Source organism: Solea solea, chromosome 14 (assembly GCF_958295425.1).
Source record: "Solea solea chromosome 14, fSolSol10.1, whole genome shotgun sequence".
NCBI lineage: Eukaryota > Metazoa > Chordata > Actinopteri > Pleuronectiformes > Soleidae > Solea > Solea solea.
Genome location: NC_081147.1, coordinates 7,498,715 through 7,515,178, shown reverse-complemented (window position 1 = coordinate 7,515,178; position 16,464 = coordinate 7,498,715). Strand labels below are relative to the sequence as shown.

General features: G+C 38.8%; 1 protein-coding gene across 1 annotated transcript in view; it reads right to left on the bottom strand.

Annotated features, from left to right (window-relative positions):
- LOC131472505 (storkhead-box protein 2-like) overlaps positions 1-10,734 on the bottom strand; it is a 41,266-nt gene extending 30,532 nt beyond the window's left edge. Inside the window, exon 1 of the mRNA XM_058649774.1 lies at positions 10,096-10,734. Coding sequence (XP_058505757.1) covers positions 10,096-10,435 — 340 coding nt within the window. The 5' untranslated portion in view covers positions 10,436-10,734. The remainder of the gene's footprint in view (positions 1-10,095) is intronic.
- Positions 10,735-16,464: the final 5,730 nt, after the last annotated feature.

Here is a 16,464-nt window from a genome sequence, read left to right as displayed (position 1 = left end):
TGCCCAAAAACAAACCCCATTGACAGAAGGAGCTAGTTATTTCTGTACTACTCCAAACCATACTGTACCAAACTGAACTATTCCACTCAGTGGAAACATGGCTTGTGAGACTTCAGATTCCAAAACATCCTTCACCATAGTCTTTACTGTGCCTATAAATAGTGCTCATCATATTTTCATTACACAAACCAGAAGATTAACAAATGCACTAAGGTCAAATATTTTGCCTGGATGAGTGAAAGTCCATCACTGTGTGTGTACACATGCCTGCGGTGGTGGCAAGAATTTCACTGCACTCCGTCCTTTCTTCTTCTTAATCAGAGCAGAAACCATAACCCCAACACAAAGACACACTCACACAGACACACACACACTCACTCTCACACAGACACACAACTGTAACCTTAACCTAATTCTAACCCCTAACCCTAACCCTAGGGGGTAAGGGTTAGTGTTAATCAGGGCAGAAACCATAACCCCAACACACAGACACAGACACAGACACACACACAGACAGACACACACAACTGTAACCTTAACCTTATTCTAACCCTAACTCTAAAACGAGGTGTTAACCCTGAAAAATCCATTCTTAGGGGTGTCAGAATATGAGGACCAGCCAAAATGTCCTCACTTTCCAAAAATGTTGGTAGGTATACAAGTTTTTTGGTGTTCACCCATACAAAGATACCCATACAAGAAAACACATGCGCACACACGCATGCCGCTGTGGATTTCTCAATCCCCACACTGTTTGATTCAGAGTGGAAGGTATGGCTGAAAATGAAAACGGAGGAGTTGGTGGAGGAGAACTCCACTTGCGTTATATAGAACTGGTTTGGCTTTTCCCCAAACAACAAGGCACAAACATTATTTATTTTATTATAAATAATGCAAAGTTTGCACAGACATGGTTCGCATGTCGGATGGCAGCACGTCAAACCTTTTCAACGCAAAGAGACGGTGTCCTAAACAATATGCTGAGAGTGAAACAGCCACACCACAGCCAGCAGAGACAACAGGTCACTTTAGATCCAAACAAACCACTTCAACACAGGAATTTGATAAAGGCAGTCTGTATAAGACTGGTGCTTTCATCCATCCATCCATCATCTACCGCTTTATCCTCCACCAAAGGGTCGCGGGGGGTGCTGTGCCAATCTCAGCTGACATAGGGCAATAGGCGGGGTACAACCTGGACAGTTTGCCAGTCCATCACAGGGCCACATTCACTCTCACCTATGGTCAATTTAGGGTGTCCAATTTACCTAATCCCCATATTGCATGTTTTTGGATTGTGGGAGGAAGCCGGAGAACCCGGAGAAAACCCACACACACGCGGGGAGAAATGCCCTTGTTCCAACCGGGGCTCAAACCTGGGTCTTCTTGCTGCAAAGGCAAGAGCACTAACCACTACACCAACCGTGCAGCACCTTGCAAAATAGTAAAAAGAAAAAGAAAAAAAAAAAAAAATTTAACTTCAGTGGACTAACTACTGTCTACAGCGCATGTAGTAATACTGAGACAGTGTTGAACCGTCATGTGTCTATTATATTAACTTCTAACAATCGTTCCATTAACGGCATATACAGTGCCCTCCTATAGTATTGGAACAGTGAGGCCAATTCCTTTATTTCTGCCATAGACTGAAAACATCATGTGTTACATCATCAATGAAGATTAATGAGCTCATCCCAGAAGAAGCCATGACATTACGTCCACTGTGTTTCACAGATGAGCTTGTATGTTTGGGATCATGAGCAGATCATTTCTTTCTCCAAACTTTAGGCTTTCCATCACTTTGGTAAAAGTTCATCTTTGTCTCACCAGTCCATAAAACTTTGTCCCAGAACTTTTAGTTGTGGGAGGTGTAGCCTCTGTACATTTGTTCATGAAGTCTTCTGCGAACAGTAGATTGTGATATCTTCACTTGCTGATGTCACTAACAGTTGTTTTAGGCTCTTTCTTTACAGCTCTAACAATGTTTCTGTCATTAACTGCTGATGTTTTCCTTGGTCTACCTGTTTGACATCTGTTGCTTACTACACCAGTGGTTTCTTTCTTCTTCAGGACATTCCAAATGGTTGTACTATGGTCAATGTGCAATGGCTCTGATTGATTTCCCATCTTCTCTCAAATTCACAATTGCTTGTTTTTCACCCATAGACAGATCTCTGGTTTTCATGTTGGTTCCACTTCTAAATGCAGTCTGCAAAACCTATCCTACCCAATCTGAAACTGAGCGTAGACATTCAGTGCTATTTATTGTTTGAATAAAAGACGTAATAGGACACACCTGGGCAACACAACACAACTGTCTGTCACATGTTCCAATACTTTTGCTCACATGAAAAATGGCTGGGTTCAAACAAAATGTGCTATCTTGTATGTTGTGTATCGGATCCAGATGTAAATACCTGGAAGTAAAAGCTGAAATGTTCTTCTTTTGTCTCATATTCATCTTTTGATGTCAAACCCAAATGTTTTCAGTCTATGGCAAAAAACAAAGGTATTAGCTTCACTGTTCCAATACTATAGGAGGGCACTGTACATGCACAATAGCTAAGTAGAACTGCCCATAGCAGCCCAGCAGGAGGTGTAGAAGTCTAGTTCTCTCTCAGATTACTTGAGTTACATTATGTCTGAGGTTACTGTGGAATTATTTCTCATTCATTCTTTCATTTTCTATTGCTTTATCCTCCACTTGAGGGTCACGGGGGGAGCTAAAGCCAATCCCAGCTAACATGGAGTAATTCCTCAGTAAAGCCTACAATGTTTTTACCTTATAAATCAAACCACCTCCACAACTTTAAGCTGTAAATTAGACTATATGATGGTGAAAGATATTTATCCCATTATTAAAATCTCTGTTATTACTAAATGTATTAGAAGATAATAGTTTCAACATGGCTTAAACCCAGTCATTTAGGTGCTGAATATGGTGGGGCCTCCAACTATAACTAAAGCAAGTAAACTACATTAAAAAGCTGAATTTAAATCAATGCTGATTGAGATCATCATGACTTTCTTTCTAAAGGTTTCTAAACAGTTTAACTGTTGTTCTATCCACAATTACATTACATTATATTACATCAACATGATACTTTTCAGAGGACAGGTTGGTTTGCTGATGGCACCATGAGTGTGTAATGCAGTCAGCTGTTAGATCAGCTGCTGAAACTGAGATATCAGATTTCATGTGACTGGTCTGTGGATTTCTCTCTCTCTCTCTCTCTCTCTCTCTCTCTCTGAACCACAGCTATGGTACAGGGCCAGAAAAGCTAATCACAGATTGATGACAAATAGCTTGTTAGTAAATCATTTTTTGGTTTCTGGTTCTCTCATATTGGCTGAGCTTTTTATCTTATTTTTTTCTTCCATCTTATTTAAACACATCTTACTGGTAATAATCACAGTGGTATTAATGGCTTTACATATTTGTGTGGTAAGAAAAAAGAAATCAATACTGGGACAGCTCCATTTCATCGTTAAATGGAATTATTTGTGTGGCAATTAATCACCACCAAAATGTCTGAATGATTTTGACAAACCTATCCACCAAAGCAACTGTTTGGACAGAAATATATTGTTTGCAGAGATTGATGTTATTGATATGTTGACATTTCATGTAAAGAGAATTATTCTGATGATGCATATTTACAACCATTTTGCCTATTCACCAAAATGTTATGTTACCACCTGGAGACTGCCCTTTAACCTCTTATACATTTGCCATGGGGCATTACTGCTGTGATGGATTCAGTGGCTCAGGATCACCCTGATCCACATATCCAGCCCCTGATACAGAGATAGAGAGAAAAGTAGTTCAATGAGAGAACTGGGGTCACAGAACGGGTTTTAAACCACAAACATGCATGCAAGTTTGAACAACAAAACTGCTGTTCATCAGTATGTCAGATCGCGCCATCAGTTTGGCACTATTTTCTGACCTGTATCACTACGCCACGCAAGTCATAAGTACTTGTGTTTCAGCTGTTTAGTCAGAGAGGGTGAGGGAATTTAAACAGATATGTCTGACTATGAAACTGATGAAGATGAACTATGTATAGAAAATCCACAAGTTATCTTTTTTTTTTAAACAAAAAAAAAACATGTCTTCATTAAATTTTTTCATATTAAACATAGTCCAGCAACAACCATCACACAGCAAACATTGAACATTTACTTTTATCCAAGGTACATCAAATAATCACATCACATCACAACACACGCACACATTTTTTACAAAGCATCTTCAATATCACCATGTTTAGATGTTCTAAGAATCTTTCCCAAATGTCTTTCAATGCAGAGGATTTTTTCCTGACAATATAAGTTAGTCTTTCTAAAGCCAGACTTGATGTTAGATTTGTCAGCCAAAGGCAGAGGGTAGGACCATTAGCATTGTTCCAGCACAGGGCAAATGAGCATCTAGCCTGTAGTAAACACAAATCAACCATCTTTTTTTCTCTATTAGCCAGAGAACAATTGGCAGGATAGACACCCAGAACACACAATTTGGGATTTATAGGAATCAAGGTAGAAGTCATTTGTGAGCTATACTGTGTCACCAGTCTACAACATTTTTGAATTTCCTCACATCCCCACAAGCGGGGATAATAATAATGTGATAATAACATCAGCTCATGTAAATGTTTTTTCTTTCCTTTTTCTTTTTATCAAAATTACATTTTTGGCTATGTAGATTTGGTCAAATGTACCAGCTCTTTTTCTGTTCTGTCATAGCTTTGTTTCAGGTTTGGTGTGTGTGTAAATATTACAAAATATTTGTGGAAAAAAAAGGAACATTTTTTTTCACTTTTATCCAAAGGGACTTACAATGGAATTGGGTACAATCAGCCAGGGGTGGAGTCGAACTTGCGCCCATGATGTCTTTCACACACAGGGTACCGGTCTTAACCACTGAGCCACTCCACCCCAACATGTCAGCAATTGTGATAAATGGCTCCTTCATTATCTGTAAGCTTTGCTTTCACTTATGTTACCAAGACAGTGTTACAAAAACAAATTCCTGACATTACTAGGGTAGCAACGATTGATCGATAATTAATTCATTACTAAATTAATCATCAAATATTTTGATAGTGGAGTGTTTTTACAGTCACAGAAACAAGCTCTCTGATTTTTCAGCTTCTAAATTGTGAATATTGTCCTTTCTCAATATCCATACTTGTCCGTACTTGTCCTCAAGTACGTGAGCAGCGAGTACGATTCTCATACCCGGAAGTGTTCTCGCTCTGCCCATTTTACCAAGTATGTATTGAGTGGTGACTTGAGCGTACTTGGGAAAGCCATGTATCGCAGAATGCATTTTGCCGGAACAGCACAGACTACAAATATAAATTCAAAAATGTGGTTTGTGTATTAAGATCTGACATATAGTTTGGCAGCGACGTTGTCGGAGGTGATCAGCAGATGCTCGGTGCTCAGGTACCTCGGCCTGTCCTGATGAAATGATCCACTGGCTCAGACGTCTCTGTCATTAGATACTTGGTGTGATCGATAGATTTGTTGTTTTAATGTAAACATTTGACCTGACAGTTTGAAAGTTTTTATATTATTAATGTTTTATTTATTTTAGCTTTGAATTTTAGATTTATATTAAAGTCACACTGTCATTGTAAATGCATTTAAATATAATATGTGCATTACTCTGCATTATGAGAGAATTCTGATTGTTGGGGATTTTAATATTCACATATGTTGTGAGGACAAGCCTCTAGTTAAAGACTTTTTAAACATCATTGAGTCTTTTAATCTCACACAGTTTGTGTCTGGTCCAACACACAGCGTGGACACACTGATGTGAACTAGATTTGGTGTTGGGCTATGGTCTTCCTCTGTAAGTAAAGGAGTTTTGTGTTTTACCTATTTTAGATCACTCACTGATTTTATTTGATATTTTTTATCCCCAAATTGTTGGCTTTTAAGACGATGTCCTCACATAAGAAGTCTTCTCACTATATTGGTCCTAGAGCTGTTTATGACTTTAATTTGAGATTGCCGGATGTGGTTGGTGCAGTTTTTAGTCAAGCTCTTTCATTGAACTCTCTTACTGAAAACTTCAACAAGGCGCTCTTGAATCTTCTTGATGTGGTGGCTCCAGTAAAAACCCGGGGGTGTCCACACCTTGGCTTAGCGATCTTTTAATTACACTGAAAACGAGCTGCAGAAAACATGAACACCAGTGGCGCAGCACAAAGTTGGAAGTTCACTATCAAATGTGGCATGATAGTCTGACTACTTATCAGTCTGGGATGTCTGCGGCAAAGGCTGCCTACTTTTCCAAAATAATCATGAATAACAAAAACAATCCAAGATTGTTATTTGATACCGTTTCCCAGCTAACTCAAGATCAGCAGCCAGACCTCTATACTAATCTCACAGCGCAAAATTTCATGGACTACTTTAATAACAGAGTAGAGGATATTAGGGCGAAAATACCACAATATTCAGTCGGTGGTGGATTAAATTGTAGTGCCACTATGCCCAGTGTTTAAGATGACTATTTTTCTGATTTTTAACTCATTTCCTTGGTTACATTAACTAAAATGCTTAATGCTGATCGAAGTACTACTTGCTCTCTGGACCCTTTGCGTGCATGGGTGATCAAGGAGTCTTGGTCAATATTAGGACCCTATGTTCTTAACATCATTAACCTTTCACTTTCCAGTGGGGTTTGCCCAGTGTCTTTCAAATATGCTGTGGTCAAACCATTGTTGAAGAAACCTAATCTAGACACAAACACCATGGCCAATTACAGACCCGTCTCAAATCTTGCGTTTTTATCAAAATTCTTGCAGAAAGTGGTTTCCACCCAAATTTTAAATTTTCTATCTTTAAATAATTTATTTGAGCCTCTGCAATCTGTCTTTCGTGTCCAGCACTCTACAGAGAAGGCCTTAACCAAAGTATTTTGGTAGACCCTTGATTCAGATTCAACATCTGTACTGCTTCTGTTAGATCTTAGTGCCGCTTTTGATACAGTGGACCACTCTATACTTTTGGATACGCTTAAGAACTTTGCATCTCAGGTCAGGTGCTTAAATGGCTACAGTCCTATCTGCCGGAACAAAATCATTGTGTCTTTCATAATAATGTTTTTTCTGAGACTTGTCTTCTAAGGCATGGTGTTCCACAAGGTTATGTATTGGGTCCACTAATTGTTTTCATTGTACCTAGCACCATTGGGTCAAATTATGCGTTTTTTGGGGGTACATTTTCATTTATATGCTGATGATGTACAAATATACATGCCTGTTGTTGCAGGAAATGGGTCTGATATGAATAGACTCACAGCCTGTTTGACTGCTGTCAGGGCCTGGCTATCAGCAAATTTTCTGTTACTCAACTCAGGTAAGACTGAGTTGTTAGCAGTTAGACCAGTAAAACTGAGCAATCAGTTTGACAATATTACAATATAGATTGACGGTTGTGTTATTCACTGTAAAGATAGAGTAAAGAATCTGGGTGTACTCTTTGACCAGAATCTTTCTCTGGATCTTCACATTAAGGAGGTCACACATACAGCATTTTTCCAATAAAAAAATAACAAAAATTAGACAAATCCTCTAATTAAAAGATGCTGAGATGCTCGTCCATGCATTTGTGACATCCAGGCTGGATTATTGCAATGCATTTTTGTCAGGGCTGCCAAAGAAAAGTTTCAGAGGTCTGCAGATGGTTCAAAATGCAGTGGCTCGCATTTTGACGGGAACAAATAGATGCGAGCACATCAGTCCTGTATTGGCTTCTGGTCTCGCACCTTCTTATTTATCAGACTTAATATGTGTTTATGTGCCCACGTGGTCACTGAGATCTCAGGACAGCAGCCGCCTAGTTGTCCCAATTGTCAAAAAGAAAAGAGTTGGTGAGCGAGCTTTCTCTTTTCGGGCTCCTATGCTGTGGAACAGTATTCCTCTTGAGGTCAGGCAGGCCAGCACTGTTGAGGTTTTTAAATCAAAGCTGAAGGCGCATTTGTTGACTACTGTGTATCAGTCTCCTAATTAATAGTTTTTAACTGTCCATTTCCTGTTTTCAAATTGTTATGCTGTTTTAGGATCACTGTTTTTACTGTGTATGAGATTTTACTAAATGTTTCTCTTTAATTTTTATATCATTTTTAATCTTGTCATTGTGTAAATTATATGGTGCATGTTTTTATTTTGTAATGTAAAGCACTTTGATGGAAAGCGATATACAAATAAATGTATTATTATTATATATACTGTATGTATACATATATATGTATACATATATACAGTACATACACACACACGTATACTACTTTACACTGCTGGAATATATCTATTTTCCACATGGTACTGTAAATTTTAACAAAAAAAAATGAATAAATTAAATAAATTTTATTTAAAATGTGAAAATAATAATATATATGCATTTGTTAAAAGTATTTTATATGTTCATTTATCAACAATGTAGGTGGCAGTAATGAGGCTTAAGCACTTGGCGCCACCCACCATTCAATCAGTAGAACAAGGAAGTACGCTGCTCTTCCAATTTAAGATCGTACCTGTGTACTCCCGTACTTGGTGAGTATGTACTCCAGTCGTACATTACATTACATGTCATTTTTGTTTTCGTACTTCTCAAGTGTGTACTTCCCAAGTATGCAAGTACAAAAAGTAGACTAGTCTATTTTAGTAGACTAAATAGCATTTGAATGCAGTGGCTGGTGTTTGTTCAGAGAGAGGCAATAGATTCACTGATTGCTATGACAACATGTAACATTTCACTTTTTTCCACTAAACTTTGAATATTTGCACCTGGATCAGGAAATAATATTACTAGATAACATATACACTGAATTACGCTTGAAAAAAAGTGGTTTAGGGGTTTAGTTACACTTTAATGACTTATATCGGTTACCAGCAGTGTTTATTTCGTCACATTCTTCTTTGTTGGATTAACTGGCAACACTCACTGTTTTGATATTGCCCTCCACTCACTCATACACACCCTGAGGTGGAAACACAAGAAATATTAGGTATTAACATTCCACACCTTACCCTTCAGTGTTGAAATGTACCCCTTGGTGGAAACAAAGCTTATTTAAAAACGTAAATGATCTGTTTTTTTGTCATGATGAAATGATGCCATGTTAACATGGCATCATTTCATGCCATGTTATATCATTTCAGATATCATTTCTTTTCCTGTCTTCATTTACACAAAACACCCAAAAACACACCCCAAAACACTGTACATGGCGCTGTAACACTGCTACACTGAAAACAAAGAAGATGTTGAGCATGCGCATAAAGCATACACACAAACTTTTTTTTTGTAAATAAAGTTTTAGATAAAGTGATAGATACCAAGAGACAATCTCCAAACACAAGATGAGGATAACAACAATGACTGCCAACATAAAACAGAGGGGAGACTGTGACATCATCAATTTCCCGAAGTAGTGTATTGACTGTCTGCACGAAAACTCAAGGGTGGCATTTTCAAATTTTCCCATTGTGAAAAAAAATACAATTTCGGGGCTCACAAAACACTGTTTTCCATGTGGATGAAACGCCAATATGATAAAAAAAAAATAATAATTCAGCAGGTTCACCTAAACCCCAACCCCTGGAGTACAAAGAAATACTGATACACCAAAATATTACAATATTTCATTGCATAGGATTAATGCAATTAATCAATTCTTCAATTATTTGAAGTGCTATGCAACTATATCGGTCATATTCTTAACATCTCATTTCACGTGACACAGTAAAAATGTTTTTGAGAGTTTTTTGAAAAATATATTTTTTTGGGGGGGGGGGGGGGGGGTCACGATATATTGCCATGTTTATACTATCCCAATATATGACAGAACAATGTGTTGACACCCTTGTATCAGGATATGTATCATATCATATTGCTATTTGGTTTTCTTGCCAGTACACAGTTCTACTTAAGCCTATAATAAACAGTATTTTCAAGTTACTCAAATTAAATGCTTACAATGTTCTCTATTCACAATATTCCTGAAAATTCAAATAAATGATTGCAATGCAGAATAATATCACATAGGTCCTATTTCTAGTGCAGAGGCCTTACCTAGGTACTTGATGGTGAATCCTCGGGGCGGATTGAGGGACCTCCGCATCCATCCTTCCCTGAGCACCTCCAGATGGTCCTCCTTCCCCTGGATCAGCAGGACGTGCTCGTCTATCCAGCCCAGGAAGAATGTCTCGGACACAGCCTCGGTAATCCGTTGGTTCCACACATGCTGCTGCGTATTCTCGGCTTTGAAATCGGCAAAAATCTCGTAACCAGTGTGGTGCCTCGGCAGCTCGTCGCTCTCCGACACCCCGGCCACCCCCACCGCCTCCCCACCACCGACCCTGGACAGCACTATGGCCAGGGAGTGGGGAGCTATCTGCAGGAAAGACTCCATTATCGTATGGGTCTAGTAGCGGTCCTCCTCCAGCAGTGTGTTCATGATGTGAGACACCTCAGTGGGAATCAGACATCCATGTAGCACGGACTATGCTGTCTTTCTGAGAAGCTAGCCCGCTAGCTCTCACATCAAACCCATTGCGGAACCTTTTATGTCCGTCTTTTTCTCTGGACGCGGTGTATCGGCCCGTTACCGACCCCGGTATTTCCTACAGCTTCCCGTGGAGCACCGTTCACCACAAACCAGAGCTGACATTCGTGATTTTCTGTGTAATCCCCGTAGTCACGTTAGGTTAAGGCAGTGGCTAGCTAGCTGGATGCTAACGCGTTAATGAATTCACCCAGGCAACAGATACGGCCAGCCCCCCCCCCACCCCCCTACCTCCGACAGCAGTCCGCTCTCCTGGGACACCTGTATGTATGTATGTGGGCTTTTTTCCCTCTTCAGGGTTAACGAAGAGACGATGTCAGGTGCCGCGGGAGAACGGTGTCGTGTCTGTGGACTGGTTCGCTCCGGTCCGGCGCAGAGGAGAACGGCAAGATGTAGGACGGTGACGGTCTCATCCAGGTAAAGAGGCAGCGCCAGTGCCAAGCTCCGCGAAGCAGCGGGAGTAACACTGACGGCATCCGGAGACAATTTCAAATTAAATTTTTATTTTTTTTATTTCAAATTCGTTTATATTTAGCCTAAGAAAGTGAGAGTTACTGGCATTAACCCATTTTGTTTCTCTGTGTGTGTGTGTGTGTGTGTTCCAGGTAATACTCATGTTGTGGGGACCTACATCTGTCACACGGTCATATTATGGGGACACAAATCAAGTCCCCATAACTTAAATTATTACAATTTAGCATGAGGTTAACTGGTATAATGAAATTAGATTAAGATGGAGCAAGAGATTTTATTTAACTTTTTTTATTTGTTTCATTTTCTACACACTATAGTCATAATTCCCTGGTATATACAGTAGAATTATATTTCTTTCTTTTTTTCTTCTGAAGTACCACCAGAGGAAGCTCATGTTTCACTGGTGATACGTGTACCACAGTTTGAGAACAAAGGAAATACCAGCTGTCAATCACACTGGTACCCACTCACTTGGGCCATACTTCATTGTCTATTTAAGTCTTAAGGAGAAAATTATTTCCAAAAATAGATATCCTGTGCTATTGAAAAAGACCTGAAACTGACTGACTGTCATTAATCAAGTGAGATCTAGAGTCTATTCAAACTGAGTCGCCCTCTGGTGGTTATTCACTGTTTTCTCACTTCCTGGTTGACTTCACTATGGATGGTCTGTGGTTGTCAGGCTGTAAACGTGTGGTTGTCTGTCGTTTCACTTGATTTACATCAGGCTGAAAGGTTTTCATACATTTATTGATCCATATCAATAAAGTTAATTAAACACTGGTGTGGAGGAGTTGCAGATCATGCAACAGTCTTTTATTTCTGGAGGCCTTATGAGAGGTCAGACAGAGAAAAAATATTAGTTGAAATTGTCTCCACATAAAAATGTAAAGATTGCGGTTGTTAAAAAAAGCTCAGTAGGTAGAGCTGGCACTCTGTTGCAGTGACCTGGGTTCGGTTCCACTTGTGACCCTTAGCTGCTGCATGTCTTTCCCCCCCTTTCACACTTCACTGTTCTAGTATCTGGTAAAGACGCAGAGATATTTAAATAAAAGATTAAGCAGTGCAAAGTTCCCTGCTGCTGTGTTTTTATTCTCATATGACATTGTAGCCTCTGTTTATTTTTATTTTTTCCTAGCCTCACTTCATCTACTAAGACCACCTGGAGCTTGTCATACTGACTTTTATCCTTGTTGTCCTATGGGATATATTTCAACATCTATCCATAGCTGAGGAGATTTCAATGTCTTAGAAGTGGCATTGTTGTATATTCTATGTTATTCTAACATAGTAGGAACAATGTGGGATGTGTCTCCTCTTCTTTTTGCAACCATAAACAGACCATTCTGCATGGACTCAAAAATCCAAACAAAAACAGTAGAACAGTCTATGATTACATCCGTGCTGCTACTTTTCATTTGAAAATATTCTGCTTGATCGTCCAGATGAGCATTTCATCACCCTGACAACAATAATCTGCATCCATATCAACACACCTTAAAATTTAGATCACATGACCTTTAAGGAACACAGGCATGCATGTGCCAGTGTAAACAAGGTGCTCATTCTCTCATGTTTATTTGTTTGCTTAGTAAAACAATGTGAAACTTCATCTGAAGACAATGTTTGTTTGTTTTTAAAAAGAAAGGATAAGGGACTTACTGTATATTGGTCAGTTATGTGAGGGGGCTGTACTAAAATCATTCCTACATCTCAATCAGGAATATAATTTAAACACAAATTACCTCCAGACAAACAAAGGAATGGGTAAACATAATAAAAGAATCAACTAATGCAGAACAACTTCTCATAAAATGTGAATTTGAAGAAAACATGCTAAACATGGATTTATTTCAAACTTCTACAAAGCACTGCAACTTGATCTGAAAAAGGAGGCGGTAACATGAATTAAACAGAATTTCCCTACAGGGATTAATAAAGTACATCTTGTCTAATCTTAGGCTGGAGAGAATTTGATTGGAAAATTGAAAACACTAGCCATTCTAGCTAGAGATACCAATTCTGGGGATGTGGCCACAAGGGGGACGTAACAGATATGCTATGGACCTGAGGGGTATTCCAGAAAGCAGGTTCAACACACTCTGAGTCTATCCCTGAACTCTGAGTTGACTTACTCTGAGTCGGGAAACTCTGAGTATCCGGTTCCAGAACAGCTGATCTGAGTTAGTTCAATCAACTCTGAGTATGTTAACCTCGAGGTACGCGCGTGCACAACCACTATAAAAAGCCATCATCAATGGAGCCCCGATACCACGAGTCACCATGACAACCGAGAAAAAAAAAGATCAACATATTTCAGTGCGAAGGAGTTGGAGATCCTTTTGCTGGGCTACGGAGAATATGAGCACATATTTCGCCGCGAATGCAACACAGCTGCAGCAGCGAAGGAGAGAGAGACCGCATGGGAGAAAATTGCTGCCCGAGTCAACGCGTAAGTTTGAACGTACTATTCCATTGACGTAACATTTAACCGTAAGATCGTAGCATAGCCTATAGTTATGAATATAAGTAGGAATGAAATCTGAGTTTTTCATTTAGGTGCAATCCAACAGGAGAAAGGAGGACTTGGAAGCAGCTCAAAATGAAACATAAAAACATCATTCAAAAAGGTAAGGCATATTTTGCTAGGCTATGATTGCACCTCACTTTGATTTATTTTTTTATTTTTAATTGACTAAGGCTATTAAACGTAACGTAAATATTAATTCAGATTGCAAACATTGAGTTCTGCTCAGCCAACAGAAAGAAGGCAGAGGCCCGAAAAACGGGTGGAGGGCCACCTCCACCACCTCTGACAGAGGCTGAGGAGCTGGCTCTCAGCCAATACAGGGGTCGCCCTGTGGCTGAAGGCATCCCTGGGGTAAGCTCATCTGAGCCTGTCACCCCCCAGGACACAAGTGCCTACATCAGATGCAAGTATACACTTATGTATTTTTTTTAAATAAAACTTTATATATATATATATATATATATATATATATATATATATATATATATGAGGAGGAGACGACAACGCTGTCTGCTGCCACAGGGAGAGATCCGGAGGGGCCTACTGAAGTGTGTCTTAATATTATGTATAGCTAGTGGCACTGCTCTACCCATTCATATTCATTTACATTCTTGAGTGGAATTTGGAGTTTGACATGTACACTGAAGTGATGAGCATAGATAATGGACAAACTAGCACATTCTTGTCCTTCAACAGAACATGGCTGGGCATCACCATGAGGAGGGTCCATCAACTTCTAGAGCACAGCTTGACACAGTGAGATTTTCAGTCAATACCATGTTAAATCTGTATATAGAACTGCAGGAATTAAATGTCATCCATATGTTTCCCAGTTGCCGGTAAAAGAGTTGTACAGGGTGCACCTAACCCTAAACCATTCAAAAAACCGAGAAAGAAATGGTGTACCTGGACCGGCAAATCAGAAAAACAGACTTGGAAATTCTATTACTTGAACGCCAGTTGAGGTGGGTGCATTGTCATGGTGAAACAGGTGAATATGTGAAATATGTTAATAGTTGGAACTATATTACAAATCCTGACTGTTGCTTTTGTACTTTTAGAGAATAAAGAAGAACCAAATCACATGTGAATTTGTCTTTTATTTTTAATCAAAACGTCTAATCTGGGTCAGAAGATTCTCTCACGACATAATGCATTTCTAATAAATACGGCTTCGATGACGATTGGATTTCTAATGAATGGGCAATCCATGTCTAACTGCTTTCTTCGTGTGGGAGAAGACAGGTAGAAACTCTAGGTTTCTTATAGTAAACCTGCCAGCGAGCAGGTTATGTTCACAGAGTAAGTTACCGCAGTAACAGACCCAGAGTTTAAGTTACCTCTCTTTCTGGAACGGATAACTCAGAGTTTCCCTCATCTCAGGGTTAACAAACTCAGAGTTCTCACATAACCCGCTTTCTGGAATACCCCTCTGCTCACAGTTACAACGTTACTGGGAAAGGGTTGAAAAAGTAAATATAAATTATTTAAAACATTCAAATAAAAACTGACCCTAAAGTATTCATTTTGGGCAGACCAGAATTTGCTTAATTATTTTTAAATGAATAGATTAATTTTGCATCATAAATGTGTTTTTTTTTTATAGTTGCATATTAAAACAAGCACTTATATTTTGAAATGATCCAATCCAACTTTATTTGTAAAGCACTTTAAAACAAACACAGTGGACCAACGTGCTGTACAGAATAATGGATAAAAGACAGAGAAGCTGACACGAGCAATAGAGTACATACATAAAAAGGAATTAATACGGCATATTGATATGTCATTTTGAGCTCATAACGTCCACCGCAAAAAAGTTGGGATTCTTTTTTCACTTGACTGGCCCCCGACTGACCGACTGGGACAGTCATTGGCCCACAGGTCATTTGAGTTTGAGACCCCTGCTTTAATGGATATTTGGTCACTATGGACTTTGGAACATGGAACCAACACATATAAAACTGATTTGTACCTTTTTGCTTTCTTTATTTGGTTATTGGGGCAATATCATTTGTTTCTCTGTTACTCTGTACATTGACATTTTGTTTGTTCTTTCCTTATTGTTGATATTATTTCCCTCTTTTTCCTGGCAAATATAGCAACATACTTTATGTACAAGTATGATAAGGAATATTTATGTTAAGTAAAAGATGATATGAATTGTACGGAACAAATGAAAAATAGAGTGTCAATAGAGCTTTCACAAATTATAACAAAGTTGTGATCAATAAGAACTAAACAGGAAGTGAATGTAGGCATAAGATCTGGTGTTTTTGGGGGGCTCTTTAATTTCATTTTTTCAGTGTTCAATAGTAATATATTACATCAGTGCTATTTGCTCACCATACTGAATTCTAATCAAGTGTTCTTTGAAAAGCCAGTCTTGAGTTTCTGATTTTGTCTCAGCAAAAAAAAGAAGTAACATTCAAACACACAGACACACAAGTCTGAATCCATTACTTAGAGAGGTTCCTGTTCCTCACTGGAGAGTGTAAGTAGAATATCGACAGATGATTAGAATGATGATACAAGGATAACCATACACATTTTATACGAAAAAAGTTATTTACTGTAAAATAACTGATGTTATTCCTGGTGGGAGTGACTGTGTGCCTCCTGCCCTCCAGGGGTTACTGTGAGAAACTGCAGCACCACTGACGTTACTGATGTTGATCAAAGATATGGACATAATAATAAATCCAATCTGAAAATCTTTTGAGTAGAATTAGTTCAAGATTCAAGATTCAAGAATTTTTTATTGTCTTTATGAGGACATAATGAAAATTTTGCAGTGAATTTTAGTTGTTTTTGCACACAAACCAATTAGTGATAGTGAATTTGACCTCTGCATTGAACCCATTTGTTTTGT